At 42.4% G+C, this 15,513-nt stretch overlaps 2 protein-coding genes across 2 annotated transcripts in view; both read right to left on the reverse strand.

Annotated features, from left to right (window-relative positions):
* Asb14 (ankyrin repeat and SOCS box containing 14) overlaps nt 1-6,665 on the reverse strand; it is a 28,290-nt gene extending 21,625 nt beyond the window's left edge. The window contains exons 1-3 of the mRNA XM_057769435.1: nt 6,627-6,665; nt 5,638-5,740; nt 2,581-2,806 (exon numbers count right to left, since the gene is read on the reverse strand). Of these exons, the coding sequence (XP_057625418.1) occupies nt 2,581-2,702 (122 nt within the window). The 5' untranslated portion in view covers nt 2,703-2,806; nt 5,638-5,740; nt 6,627-6,665. The remainder of the gene's footprint in view (nt 1-2,580; nt 2,807-5,637; nt 5,741-6,626) is intronic.
* A 2,720-nt stretch (nt 6,666-9,385) lies between these two features.
* The window catches only part of Dnah12 (dynein axonemal heavy chain 12), a 161,927-nt gene continuing 155,799 nt past the window's right edge, over nt 9,386-15,513 (reverse strand). The window contains exons 70-73 of the mRNA XM_057770077.1: nt 14,564-14,701; nt 13,645-13,736; nt 11,573-11,640; nt 9,386-9,590 (exon numbers count right to left, since the gene is read on the reverse strand). Coding sequence (XP_057626060.1) covers nt 9,400-9,590; nt 11,573-11,640; nt 13,645-13,736; nt 14,564-14,701 — 489 coding nt within the window. The 3' untranslated portion in view covers nt 9,386-9,399. The remainder of the gene's footprint in view (nt 9,591-11,572; nt 11,641-13,644; nt 13,737-14,563; nt 14,702-15,513) is intronic.

A 15,513-nucleotide genomic window follows, 5' to 3' on the forward strand; every position in this document is an offset into this window, starting at 1 on the left:
TGGTGGAAAAAAATAATGACATCTTGAAATTTGCAGGCAAATGAGTGGATCTAGAAAACATCATATTGAATGAGGTAACCCAGACCCAGAAAGGTGAATATATTATGTACTCACTCAGTAGTGTCTTTTAGACATAAAAGAAAAACCAGTCTACAAATCACAATCCCAGAGAACCAGACAACAATGAGGACCCTAAGAGAGACATACATGGAGCTAATCTACATGGGAAGTAGAAAAAGACAAGATCTCCTGAGTAAATTGGGAGCATGGGAATCATGGAAGAGGGTTGAAGAGGAGGCGGGAGGGAGGGGAGCAGAGAAAAATATATAGTTCAATAAAAACAAATGAACACAAAAGACAACCTAATTAATTCGCTTTCTCCATAAAACATTAAGTATTTAAATATTATTTTAATCACCATCCTAAAGCCAACACCGGTGTCTAGGAACAGTAGTGTGGCAGGAAGCACAGACCGTGCGAGCCCGTCTGACTCTTCAGCAGCGGAGTGAAGTTACTTTTCTGTGCCTCGGTTTCCTCATTTCTAGATGAGAAAGGTCACAGCACCCCCTAGAGAAGCGATGGAAGTTAAAGCTTAAGTGAGTTAATAGTCATGAACAGTTCATGGCATGCTGTGATCACACCATGAATTTGTTAGTTAGAACATACTCTAGGACACTGGAGAGATGGCTCAGTGATTGAGAGCAGGTACTGCTCTTGCAGAGAACCAGGGTTTGGTTTGCAGTTTATACCCACCTATAACTCTAGCCTCATGGGGACCTGACACCTGTGGCTTCCACAGGCACCTGTACTCAATGCGTAAGTCACACCACACATACATCCAAAATACAAAATCAATCTTTAAAAATTCCTATAGATTTGATTTAATCCTCATTTCCATATTTAATTGTAATATCACTTGAGGTTAAAAAATATCCTGCTTTACTGGTGAGTAGAGGTTGCCATGCCAACCAGTCTGAGTTATTATCACCCCAGAGAAAAAAATGGTTTCAACTTCAGGTGGCCAGTTGCCAATCAGAGAGCATGCAACTAGCTGTGTATGACTGTGAACTGTCCACACCCAGGGTGAGGGTGATTCTTACACCATTTAGAGACCTAGTGGCTGTTTTCTACCATATCGTCAACAGAACTTGAATCCACTCACCCAGAGGCATCAGAGGTTACAATCCCTCACTGGATATGAGTAGATGAAGATTGGGCTCCTCACCTACCTCGCTGAGATAATTTTCTTTGAGTTGAAGTTGAGTACCTTCAACTCCCTAAGGACAATCGTTGTATGGTCTTCTCTGGCCCTTCCTCTGCTTTCCAGTGTGCATCTTCTCACCCAGGTGTGCTGTTACACTCCTCCAATTATTTTTTTTTTATTTATTAAATTCTTAATCCTTTCCAAGATTTTTTTTCTGTGCATCTGGGCATCATATCCTATACATACTTAAATTGCAGTTATTCATTAGGAATGTAGCTCAGTGGTGTAGTGTATGCTTTGCATCCACATGGTCTTGGATTCAAATCCATCTACCACTGAAAAAAGTAGACAACTGTGGTGGCTTGAAAGAAAATGGTTCCCAAAGGGACTGGCACTATTAGGAGGTGTGGCCTTGTTGGAGGAAGTGTGTCACTGTGGGGGTGGGCTTTGAGGTCTCTTTTCTCAAGCTTCACTAGCTGTGACAGTCAGTTGAGTTCCTGTTGCTTGTAAGCTGTAGGACTCTCAGCTATTCCTCCCTCGCCGTGTCTGCATGCTTACTGTCATACTCCCCTCCACAACGATAATGAACTGAACCTCTGAAACTGTAAGCGATCCATTCAAATGAAATGTTTGCTTTACAAGGGTTGTCGTGATCATGGTGTCTCCTCACAGCAATAGAAACCTGACTAAGACAACAACTCCTGGGGCTGGAGAGATGATTCAGAAGTTAAGAGCACTCGCTGTTCTTCCAGAGGTCCTGAGTTCAATTCCTCGCACCCACATGATGACTTGCAACCACCTACAATAAGATCTGGGTGCCCTCTTCTGGTGTGCATGCTGTGGGATAGTGTTTTTGTACACTGTAAAGATTTGTCACTTGTATTGGTTTAATGAAATGTTGATTGGCCAGTAACTAGGCAGGAAGTATAGGTGGGGCAACCAGACTAGGAAAATTCTGGGGAGAGGAAAGATGCAGTCACCATTCAGAAGCAGAGGAAGCAAAATAAGAATGCCTTATTGAGAAAAGGTACCAAGCCACATGGCTAAACATAGATAAGAATTATGGGTTAATTTAAGTTGTAAGAGCTAGTTAGTAATAAGCCTGACCAACAGACCAAACAGTTTATAATTAATATAAGCCTTTGTGTGTTTATTTAGGACTGAATGGCTGGAACTGGGTGGGACAGAAACTTCTATCTACATGTGCAGGCGTACATGCAGGCAAAATACTATATATTTAATAAATCAATCTTTAAAAAGGACAACTCCCTGTATTCTAACTTTCCTTTCTGTTTTGCCACAGTAACGTTAATGTCATGACTAGTCTCAACTGTTAGATACTTTTTGACACTCATTGCCAAGGAGGCAGACATTACCTCTTGTCTTCTGATGTGTGCTGAGTTACTTCTGGCTTGTAAATATCCAGCAAACTCTGCTGAATGATGAGCTGGGTGTCAAAGTCAGCATCTGTGTCCTCATCACTGTTGGAGTTATCCATGTGGGACTTGGAGAGGTTCACTTTTGACTCAGAATGAATTAAAATACTTTTCTAGTTGTGAAAAGACTTCCAACTGCTTAAAAATAGGAATGACACCTAGAAAACTAGAAAGTTGATAGGATTGATAAATGAAGAAAATGCTCATTTTGAAAACAAATATTCATTAAAAATTTTCCCATGAAATTAAAAGTTTTCTGGACTGCTATAGATTCAATATAAATTAGAAGTTTCTGGCTGGGTGGTGGTAGTGCATGCCTTTAATCCCAGCACTCTGAAGGCAGAGGCAGGAGGATCTCTGTGAGTTCAAGGCAAGCCTGGTCTACAAGAGCTAGTTCCAGGACAGGGTCCAAAAGCTACAGAGAAACCCTGTTTCAAAAAACCAAAAAAAAAAAAAAAAAAAAAAAAAAAGAAGTTTCTGTAAACAGACATTTTTTGTTTGTTTTTCAAGACAGGATTTCTCAGTGTAACAGCCCTAGTTGTCCTGGAACTCACTCTGTAGACTAGGCTGGCCTCCAGCTCACAGAGATCGGCCTACCTCTGCCTCCCAAGTGCTGGGATTAAAGGCGTGCGCCACCATTGCTTAGCGTAAATAGACATTTATTTAAAACTTATTCAAGAAAATCTTCCCTTCATATGAAATTTAGGTCATAAGTCATTGCCAACTATACACCAGACATTAATATCTAAAATATATAAACAACTGCAAAAATAAGTACCCAAACCCTCAAATGATCTATCTAATAAGAGGGCTAATGAACTGTAGAGATAGTTCTCAAACAAAACCAGTAAATTAGATGCTATAGTACCAGAAGGTGCTCGGCAGGCTTCTGCAGGAGAGAAGACATCAAGAGCCTTCCCCAGCACTGGATCCCGCATGCCACAATAGCAGCATGCTTAGGAAGATTGTTTCCTGTAGTGTGAGAACTAACCACTTACTGATCGTCCATGATGCCTGCTCCACAGGAGAGATTTCATGCTTAGTACGGTCAGCCTGGTCATGCTGCTTGAGGAGACCACAGGCCAGTGGAGGGAGCCTACTATGGCTGTTTTACTAAGTAGATACACTATCAAAAACTGCTTTCTGTGGTTTATAACCATAAATTTATGCTGCTCTAATCCTTGCTGAAGAAGCTCCTGTTTACGATGAGTGGTAATATAGAAACCCACACATGGGTTCAGTGTGGGTGTCAGTAACTGTGAGTGCTCAGCCATGGGTGACTCACATATCTGCACCCCTATCTCAAGGCACACTGAGGAAGAAGGAGCAGAAAGGATATAAGAACTGGCAGATGGGGAGGAGAGCTGCAAATGATGTTCAGACAAGATACAGCTGTGGCACACAACTCACAGCAGCTGTGGTTATTGCACAGCACCTATGTAAAATGAAGCCTGTCTAATGCTAGCATGGATGCAGGAGAGGCCCTGTGAGGCCCTGCATCTCGCTGAGGAACCATTGACACTTGATAGCTGCTGAGTGAGGGAAGGTCACTCTCTTTCAGGAAGTGGCTTCTGGTAGTTTCTCATACTCCAGGGGATGTCCCACACCTGTCTACAGAAATGGGCAGCACTGATTGGACTCGGGGCTTTTGATAGCACTGAACCAGAGAGCATGAAGCTGGGATACAGAGAGGGAGGGGCTAGGAGGAGCTGGAGAGAAGTAGTAGTGGATGGGCATTTAAGATGGCTTGTATTAATGTATGAAAATTTCAAAGCATAAATAAAGATACTATTTAGTAAACAAAAACCAACCAAAAGAAAATGGCCAGTAAATATCTAAAGCGGTATTCAACATCAACCTACTTAGCCATTAGGGAAATACAAATTAAAACTGTTTTGGAGATGACTCAGTTTGTACACAAACATGAAGACCTAAGTTTGCACCCCAGCACCCATGGGAAAGAAGGGTGTAGCAGCGCAGACTTCTAAGACCGACACTGAAGGGACAGGGTTACATATAGGTAGATTCCTGGAACTTCCTAATCAGCCAGTTTAGACAATTGGTGAGCACAGGGTTTAGTGAAAGGCCTGGTACCAAAAAATAAGGTGGAGCAGATCTCTGCAGTCTCCAAAACAACACAGGCTGTTGCCACGACCCTTCTTTGCTCACAATAACTGATAGTTCAGTGCTATCAAAAGCCCCCTGAGTCCAAGCAGTACTGCCCATTTCTGTACACGGGTGTGGGGCATCCTCTAGAGCATGAGAAACCTACCAGAAGCCACTTCCTGAAAGAGAGTTGGTGTGGGATTAATGTCTGTATTCTGTCAATTACATTTTAAATAAACACTGATTGGCCAGCAGCCAGGCAGGAAGCATAGGCGGGACAACCAGACAGGAAGTAGAGGCGGGTCAATGAGAACAGGAGAATTCTGGGAAGGAGGAAGCCCATTTCTCCCCAGTCCTGTCCCAACCACATAAGAAGGAAGATGTGATTGCCCCACTGAAAAAGGTACCGAGCCATGTGGCTAACATAGATAAGAATAATGGATTAATATATGTTATAAGGGTTAATAAGAAGCCTGAGCTAATGGTCCAATCAGTTTATCATTAATATAGACCTCTATGTAATTTCTTTGGGACCTAATGACTGTGGGAACCAGGCAGGTCAGAAACCCAGACAACAGAGAGTGACCTTCCCTTGCTCAGCAGCTATCAAGTGTCATTGGTTCCTCAGCAAGATGCAGGGCCTCGCAGGGCCTCTCCTGCATCCATGCTAGCATTAAACTGGCTTCATTTTATGTAGGGGCTGTGCTATAACTACAGCTGCTGTGCATTGGTGTGTGCAACAGCTGTATCATGCCTGAAAGTCATTTGCATCTCTCTTCCCCATCTGCTGAAGATTCTAAAAACTTTGGCGCAGGAAAAAAAATCAATCTCAAACCAACCAGTATGGCTAGCTTTTAGTAACACTCAAGACTTCACAGCAGCCACGGTTACCTGTAGACCTGCACAAGATCAGACTCTTCAAATTCTGGCATAGATGGAGTACACGACCTCTGACCCCATCTCTTATGGCACAACCATTGTCAGTTGCTATCTCCTAGGTGAGTGAAAATCATTTTTAAAAAGGGTGTGAGTACTGATAGGGTTTCCACGCTCTGTGGGACGGCCCCACATCCACCCACACACACATGAACTTAGTGGGTGACAAAAGGAAAAAATCCCACAAAACAAAAGAAGGACAAGAAGCTGGGAGGATGACATGTTGGGGGACAATATATGATCATATTTTGTTGTATGCACCCATAAAAATGTTAAGAATAAAGGAAAAATTAAAGAGAGTGGAGAGCAATAGAGAAGTACACCCCACACCACCCCGCCTCTCTGCCACACACATACACTACAGGACAGTAGCAAGGGACCAGGAGAAGATATGGTTTTAAAGGAGGGGGAAGAGGACCAAAGGAGAGTGATGAAAACATATGATATGAAAGTCAAAAGGGGACTGTATGGGCAAGGAAGGGGCTGGGCAAGAGAGGCAGGGAGGGCAAAACCTAGGGAAAGGAAGGAGCAAAGTATAACATGTGTGTCTGAAAATGTTGTAACGAAACCCGTTTACATGCTAACTTCAAAATTCAAAGCAAAAAAGGTAAAACAACAACAAAAACAAAACATATAAATAAATAATTAAATGAAAGGTTTTTTTTTTAAGCCCAGGCCATTTTTGTAATATTGAAATTGACTTATTTTAGACAGAACTTGTCTAAATGATTCTATCACCCAGAAGCTCTTCTGGATACACAGAGCATGCCGTGCTAATACTACTTTACGTGGTAAAGTGAAAGTGAGCGCGCCATGGGAGTAAACACATCACAGAGAATAGGAAGAGCAGCAGCGGGAACAAGCCAGCGTGTTAGGCGTATCTCCATGGTTTGAAAAGAACATTGCCATTTTAGTATAGAACAGGCTCTAAAGACTAACTTTACCTTTTGTTTATCCTTGAGGATGGCTCTGGCTCCCATGTGGCAAGTGCATCTGAAGCTCCACTCCCCTCTGGCGAGCATTATAAATAGCTTTACTATAAATACTTGATCATAAGACAGTCTGGCATGTTCTCCTTGTTTTTCACATGTGGGTTTGTGCTGCCTGGAAACATGACCTCTTTTCTTCACTGCTAGATTCATCACATTTAAAAGATTTCATCCAACTTGGCAGATATAAAGTATTTGCAGGGGGTTGACCATGAAAAAAATCATTTTGCCACTGGAGACCAGAATTTCTTACTTAAGAGGAGGTGGCAGTTTTGCTCGGATGGTATTATCAGAGGTGACATGACTCCTGATCCTAGTAGCACTGGCCTGCAACCCCAGCTGCGGGGAAGGCTAAGGCAGGAAGATTCCATGCCCAATGCCTGTTTGGGCCACAGAGTGAGTTCGCAGCTAGCCCGGACAACTTAGTGGCACCCTGTCTCAAAGTAGAAACTAAAAACGTGGGCTGGAGCTATAGTTCAGTGGCAGAGGACTTGCTCAGCATGCACAAGACCTCTGGTTAAATCCCCATCACCACCAAAGAATAACTGCTCCACAGAGTCATTCTGTGGCCATACCCGCACGTTCCCTGAGCTGCAGAACTGTAGCCTTAAGCACCCTTGGAACCCCAAGAAAGGGATGACATTTCAGAAGTTATTTTTAAATTTGTGTGTGTGTGTTCAGGTACTGCACACATATGTGTACATGTGTTCAGGCAGAGATCAACCTAGAGGTATTACTCCTCAGAAACCATCCACTTTTTTTATAAGATTTTTATTTTATGTGCATGTGTGTGTACCTGCATGTATGTATGTGTCCCTCTGTGTGTAGGTGCCCTTGGAGGCCACAAGGGGGTGTTGGATCCCCTAGAACTAGAGTTGCAGGTAGTTGTGAGCCACCTGATGTGGGGGCTGAGAACCGAGCCCAGTTCCTCTGCAAGAGCAGCAAACACTCTCAACCATTGGGCCATCTTTCCAGCTACCTTCTTGTCTTTGAGACAATCTCTTTTGACTGAGAACCTAGGGTCTGCTAACTAGGCAGGCTGGACAGTGAGTTCCAGGGATCTGCCCGTCTCCATGTTCTCAGCCCTGGAATTACAAAGTGCATGCCACTACGTTCAGCTTCTTCTCTCTCTGTTTTTTTTTCCTTTGAAGGTAAACATTTTTGAGGAATTTGTTACTGCACACTTCAGAGAGAGTTATGTAAGAAAGCAAATTCTCCTGTCATCCTAGGAATAAATAAGGGCATAAAATTTCATCTTAAATCACCAGCATCCAAAATGAACAACAAAGGAAAAAGAGCATTTACTATATATTTCAGATTTCTTTGGTTGGGGCAATCCTCATGTGGTATTCATATTTCTTCTTTTAATTCATATTATCCAAACAGTAAAAAACCAGGAAAAAATTTATAAAGCTAGTGGTTGCTGAAACTGGGGAGGCTCTCCTGCGTCTGTGCAGGTTCCTGGGCTGCAGCTTGATGGACACTTGTTGGCTCTTTCCCTTTGTAGGTGTTAGCTTTTTAAGAACTTCGAATTTTCAGAAATGATGCGTATGTGTGTTTGTCTATGCGTAGGCATCTGCACATGAGCACAGTGCCTACACAAGCGAGAGGAGGTGCTGGATCCCAGGGTGCTGGGAACTGACCTCAGCTTGTCTGCAGGAGTGCTGTAATATTTTAACTGCTGAGTCTTCTCTCCAGCTACCACATCTAGATTTTGTACTTGGGTTCTGGGCACTGAACTCAGGTTCTCATGCCTGAATGGCAATCACAGCTGAGTGATCTCCCCAGACCCACGACAAAATGCAATTTTTATTAAATTCTTGTTTTGTTGAAATATTTATAAATCCACAGTGTATATTAATATTACCAGTGCACACTAAGTAATAAGAATATCAAGTATTAAAAGTAACAAAGGAGAGAGAGAGTCAGCAGGATGGCTTGGAGGGTAAAGGTGCTTGGTATGCAAGCCCGATGACCTGAATTCTATTCTCTAGCCCCCAAGGCAGAAGTAGATCTAACAGCCCCCCCGCTCCCCCCCCGCCCCCCCGCACAGTTAAGTTATTCTCTGATCCTCACACAGGCACTGTGGCACGCATGCCCCTCCCAACTCTCGCTCGCTCGCTCTCTACATTACACTGAAGAGACTAAAGTACAATTCTAGTAATAAAACAGAACAAAAAATTAAAATAAAGGGAACACTTGTTATTTCCAATGAAAAATGAAATGCCAGCCGGGCGGTGGTGGCGCACGCCTTTAATCCCAGCCCTCGGGAGGCAGAGGCAGGCGGATATCTGGGAGTTCGAGACCAGCCTGGTCTACAAGAGCTAGTTCCAGGACAGGCTCCAAAACCACAGAGAAACCCTGTCTCGAAAAACCAAAAAAAAAAAAAAAAAAAAAAGAAAAATGAAATGCCAAGAAGGGCAATGTTGCTGCAGCCATGGAAACCGGCACTGACCACCGGCCAGCTTTCCCGTTCCACCTTAGCTTCCTTGTTAGTCACAAGAGTACTTTGAGATATTGGAATAATTTCTTAATAATACATACTATGGCCTTTGCCTTAATATTTTCTTCACTGTGCTTTTAAGTATTTAAAATGCTCGTGTGTAATGGTGTCAGGTAGCTGGGAAGAAAAGACCCGTTCAAGGAAGGATGCCACCACGGTCAGTTTGAGAATGTTTTTATAAGTGAAGATTAAAAAGTTATCAGATGTTTTCTAAATCTGTTCAGTTTAGTTATCCAGCTGACAGAGCATTGCCACACCACGCTTGATCCAGTGTTGGACAGGCAGGTCCGTTTTTAGCAGCATTGCAATGACAAAGTTGGTGGAATGTCCTGTAGTGGAAAGAGTTCCTTTCCGTTCACTTGTCTTGTAGAGGGGACAGACATAAGCGTTTGACTTCACAATCTTAGATTTTTCATCTTGAAAAAGAAAAAAAAAAAAGAGAGATATTTCCATTGAAGAAAGAGGAAACAGTGATTGTTTCTAAAAGAACAACTATTTACTTTGTAGTAGAATGGCCAAGATCTTAAGTATGATATTGGAAAGATGGAGATGTTTTAACAGTAGGTATATCAAGGCAAGTGCTTTCATACACTTCATGAGTCTGGGTCTAGATATCAAGAGTTGATTATGAGAAGGCTTAGTAGTTAAGAGCACTGGCTGCTGTTCCAGAGGACCCAGTTCAGTTCCCAGCACCTACATCTGGCAGCTCACAACCTTTTGTAACTCTAGATATAAGATGTCTAATGTCCTTTTCTGACTCCTACAGGCACCTGCACACACATAGCATATACAGACAAACAAATTAATAATTAAACTCTTTAAAATAATTATGTGTATACATGTGTGTATCTTTGTGTGGGAATGAGAGTATGTGAACCTGAATTCAACTCTCCAGAGTCCAGAGAGGTCACTAGATCCCCTGGAAATGGAGTTACAGGTACTTGTGAGCCATCCAACATGGGTGCTGGGAAGGCAACATGGGTCCTCTGGAAGAGAAGCAAGTGTCCTTAATGCTGAGCTATCTCTTCAGCCTCATAAACTCTTACAAAAGAGTTTTGATCTCTGGGAAGGCATGAAAAATCTCCGGAGGATATGGGATGGAAGAGAAAGAGGACAAGATAGGGAAGAAGTCCTTTATATATAATTATTACATATAAAGTCAATTATAGTGTGTGTGATGGAGGAGATTTGGGAGAAACTGCCTAGAACTCTAATAGAACTCCTTAGAACTGCACTTGACATTTGGAGTGAGAAATGAAGCAAATGCCAAGAAGTAAGGTATCCCTGAAGGTATGAGGCTGGCTTTACCTGCCAGCCTGCCTTAACGTGCCAATTAGAAGAAGCTGAATTTCCTGCTTGTTTTTTAGCAGGTTACTAAATAAGTAAAATATGCCACCTTCTGCAAACTCAGAAAATAATTGATGTACAATTCTTAGAAGGGTTTTTCTAAATGAAAGCCACGCTAGTCATAGTTGAATCACATTAATAGGGAAGATATTCGATATGTTGGGTGGAGATTGCAGGTAACTTGTGAATATGTTCATCCACTGTATTTAAGACTAAGAAATTGGGGCTAGGGGTGTAAATCAGTGTCACACTTGTCTAATAAGTGTGAGGCCCTAGGTTTGATCAGAAGCACTTCAAAAGAGTGAAACTAAAAACAATTTTTTAATAATTAGAAAAATGAACGAGTCTCATTGTTATTGTTTAGTTTACTTTTAGAAAAAATGATGATGGTAGAAAGAGCAAGTGCATCCTCTAAGGGGTAAGTTGACCTCGATCCCATCTCCTGGTTGGCTCCAAGGCCTATGGGTCTCTTACAGCCAGAAAATGCTGGGCGCTTGCACAGTCTGCATCAAGCCCTTTGTACTATGCACACTTAGCAAAGGCACTCAGCCAAAGTGTGGGAAGGGGAAAGAGGGCTGTCACACCGTGAGATTTGTTACAGAAGTGTGAGGATGGAATAAACAAAATGGTATCTTAAGAAGATGGTTATTTTCGAATTTATATACTCTGTGCGTGTGTGTCATGTGTGAGCTGGTGCCTGCTGAGGCCAGAACAGGGTGTCAAATCACCAGGACTGGAGTTACCACCAGATCCCCTGGGGCTATAGTTACCAGATGGCAGATGTGGGGGCTGGGAACTGAACTTATGCCTTCTGGAAGAACAGCAAGGGCTCTTTACTGCTGAGTCATCTCTCCAGCCCTTCCTTAAACCTCTATCTTATATAGGCTAATAGCATAAAGAAGCAGAACAATGATCCCAAGACATTTACAGCACAGACATTCCATCTTGTGTAAATCACAAATGAATTAAAACCTAAAAGGTTTGAGCAAAAAGTTATTCAGGGAAATAATTATTTTTTGTAAAACTCTAACATATTCTGTTACATATTTACTTGGTTTTATCCATATGATGGGCATCAGGTCAAACAAAAGTTTGGGATGTTGTTCAGCAAGCAATCCACTGCAAAGAGAAATTGATGGATATTATTAGTTATTTCTGAATTTTGCTATTAGAATGAAACTTCAATTTGGACACTGGCCTTCAATATGAGAGAGGACCAAAGATTTTTTTTTTTTTTTTTGGTTTTTTGAGACAGGGTTTCTCTGTAGCTTTGGAGCCTGTCCTGGAACTAGCTCTTGTAGACCAGGCTGGCCTCGAACTCCCAGAGATCCGCCTGCCTCTGCCTCCCGAGTGCTGGGATTAAAGGCGTGCGCCACCCCAAAGATATTTTAAAAATTAGATTTATATACAAAGAGAGGAAGAGTAGAAAGGGAGAGGGGAAGGGAGGAGGATGAGGCAGTGGCGAGCAGAGAAAAACTGAAGACTGTGGAAAGGCGAAGTATGAAGCGGCGAGCAAACAGCAGCGCCCGCCAGTTTTTAAGACTCGCCCCTGAGGCAGACCCTGTGCTAGCACACTGCACCCTCACGAGGATCACGTCCATTCCCACTCCACAGACAGAGGCTCAAAGACTAGATAATCCTCCAGTTCCCAACAGGGTCGAGATTCAAGCGTGAGCTGGGCGTGGTGGCACAGCCCTGCAAGTTCAGCAGCACTAAGTCAGGAGCACTACTGAGCCCAAGGTCACTGGACACAGAGGGAGACTGATAAACAAGACAAAACAAATATAAAATAAATTAAAGTTAAAAAAATAGGTCTGCCTCTTTAGAGAACCCGTTTTCTTCTAGTATGCCACATTTCTTGGGCAGGGGGATAGGAAGGAAGGAAAATTAAATAATTTAAGAAGGCAAAAGAAAATGGCAATAAACTGATGAGGGGTGAAACCAGCCATGGTGGTGCACACCAGCAGGACTATACTTGAGAGGATGAGGCAGGGGGATAAGGAATTCAAGGCCAGCCTGGACTACATTTGTGTGTGGGGAATATAACTCAGTAGTTTACAGGGGATTATTAAAGTTAAGAGATTGTTATGAGTCTCAGAGGAGACTTTGGACTTTTAAACAGTTGAGACTGTGATAGACTATGGGGCCTTCTGCAGTTGGACTGAATGCATATTGCATTATGATAGGATTACAAGCCCACAGAGGCTATGTAGTAGCTGGGCCTCTTCATTAACTCTGTCTTGAAATTATCTCTGTAGCATTAGTGTATTGCTTCTTCTTCAGTGATTTTCCTACCTCATTTTCCACAGATTTGGGAGCAGAGTCCAATCCTATCTTTGAACAATAGAACGTGCAGGTAAATGAATTGTTAAGAACCAGGGCTCAAAGGGAAATGTTCTGCCTTGTCTTCACACCTTTACTTATTTTAAGCTGGGAAAAGCTTAATAGTTTCCTCTGTGTTTCAAAGAAAAAAGCTGGGAATCTCTGTCTACACACACAAAGAGACACACACACACAATATATACTCATTCATACACACACAGACACATATACACAGACACACACACATACACATACCCAAATTTATACATACATATTGACACACAGACACAAAGACATACATACAGACACACACACACACAGACATACACATACCTATACATGCATATTCACAGAGACACACAGACACACGCATATATACACACTCATACACACATACGCACAGACACACACACTTATACATACATATTCACACACAGACACACAATCAAATGTAAGCAGAAGATTTCCAATCACTAAGTAGAAGCTTTATTAAGCTATCAGTTGTTTAAAACTGATTCAGTCCTACCATTACAGGACGGAAGGGAGCAGTTATCAAATAGAAGCAGGGAAATAATTTCAGCTAACTTTTGTACTAACGAGACCACTAAAATATTAGCTAAAATTGTTAGGAGCTAAAAATAATCACCCACCAACTGTCCCAGCCTGAATAATGACTTGCCTTGTGTAAGAATTCTGATAACAGGCTACTTCTCAGAGAAGAGATCCTTTGGTTTGGAAAAAGACAGGAGACCCCCTATGATTAATCTATGGTGGTAAAGGGTTTGCACTTAAAGTACTAACCTGCTCCCATCCCAGCGTGCGCCATCAAGATATAACCCGTGAATGTAAACGCCATCTTCCGGCGCAGTGTCAGAGTCATGGGAAGGGATCACCTGAGAAGAGACCCACACTGTCAGTGTTCTTCAGCACACCTTCATCTCATGGAGAGAACTGTGGCTCAGCAGTCAGGCATAGCAAGAAAAACACCTGTATAGTATCTAAAAATATACAATATTATATAGTTGCTCTCTGATGTGTGCGTACATGCGCACGCGTGCATGCAGGTGTATGGACATGGATGTGGATGAGTGTGTTATTCTCCGGGAACCATCTCCCTTGCTTTGTTGGCCACTGAGTCCCAGGTATCTGCCTGTCTATCTCTCTAGCACTGGGGTTACAAATGCATGCCATCTGGCCAGAGGTTTTCTCCTTTTTTTTTTTTTTTTGTTTTTGGTTTTTGGTTTTTTTTCAAAGACAGGGTTTCTCTGTGTAGCCCTAGCTGTTCTGGAACTAGTTTTGTAGACCAGGCTCTCCTCAAACTCACAGAGATCCACCTGTCTCTGCCTCCCAAGTGCTGGGATTACAGGTGTGTGCTACCACTGTCTGGCCTGGCCAGCAGTTTTACATGAGTTCTAGGGGTAGAATTCAGGTCCCCAAGCTTGTGTGGTAAGCATTTTACTAACTGAGCTATCTACTCAGCCTTGTATAGTTATTGCGAAGTATTTTATCACATTAATTTTTGTTAACATAAAAACAATACTGGGTTATTTGTACCAGATATTGACATTACAAAAGTTCTAAATATAGTAAGACAAGAATTACATACTTTACAAAACATAAGGAATAGAAAAATAATTTGGTTATATTGGACCTTAATATATAAATTTTGCAAATCCTTCTTGCTTAAACACATGACTGATTTAATATCATACTGTTGTACCTCAAATTCGTAGCCTAGTAGATCAATCGGGATGGTATATTTTCTGGCATAATTCTGCATAGCTCCAGTTAAAAAAGCTTGGGTGAAAAAGAAACCAGAGATCCAAAACACATTGGGTTTTCCCAAGTTGTCCCATTCCTATAAAGGAAACAAGATGCGTCATGTCTGTCTTCACAGAAGTGCCACTGCACATCCCAGCCCCGACTCGGATTTCACCTGTCTCCCCAACATCAAGTGCTCCCTCTCCCCTCTTTTTTTTCTATTTATTCTTCTTGGAAATTCAAAAATGGCTTTAGCATTAATTTGATTAAATTTAACTTGAAAAAGTCAAATGTGCAAAAGGCCAACTGTAACTGTGGGTGTTCATTATATTGTGTAGTGCAATGAAGAGCCACCACCTTTAGAAATGTCAGCCCTTAACTAACAGCATAACTCGCTAGAGCTGGCGCCTTTCCAGATCTTGAGCCCTGACAATCCCTTTGTTTGCATGGGCACTGCCTATTCCTGATCAGGGATTCGCAATCTTCTTTCTGCTCCAGTGTGCACGGTCCTCTTGCTCTTGTCTACCCAGTGTCTGAATCATGTCGTTGAAACACATCAGACCTGTACAGGTGTTTGTTTGTAATCTAACAAATAAACCTTGCCTGAAGATCAGAGTGCAGAGTTAAGCCTTAGTCAGCCTTAGAGGCCAGGCAGGGGTGGAACACAGCTTTAATCCCAGCACTTGGGAGACAGAGGCAGAATCTCTGTGAGTTCAAGGCCACCTGGGCTACACAAGATTAAATCTGTCTGAAAGAGAAACAGAGCTCACACAAAGGTGATCACAACACTTGGGATCATGTGTCTTTAATTCCAGCACTAGGGAGGCGGAGATAGGAGTGATATGATTGGGCAGAGAGAGGAATATAAGGAAGGAAGAGACAGGAGCTCAAGGTAGTCTGAGGATTAGT

Source organism: Chionomys nivalis, chromosome 5 (genome assembly GCF_950005125.1).
Source record: "Chionomys nivalis chromosome 5, mChiNiv1.1, whole genome shotgun sequence".
In the NCBI taxonomy this organism is placed as follows: Eukaryota; Metazoa; Chordata; class Mammalia; order Rodentia; family Cricetidae; genus Chionomys; species Chionomys nivalis.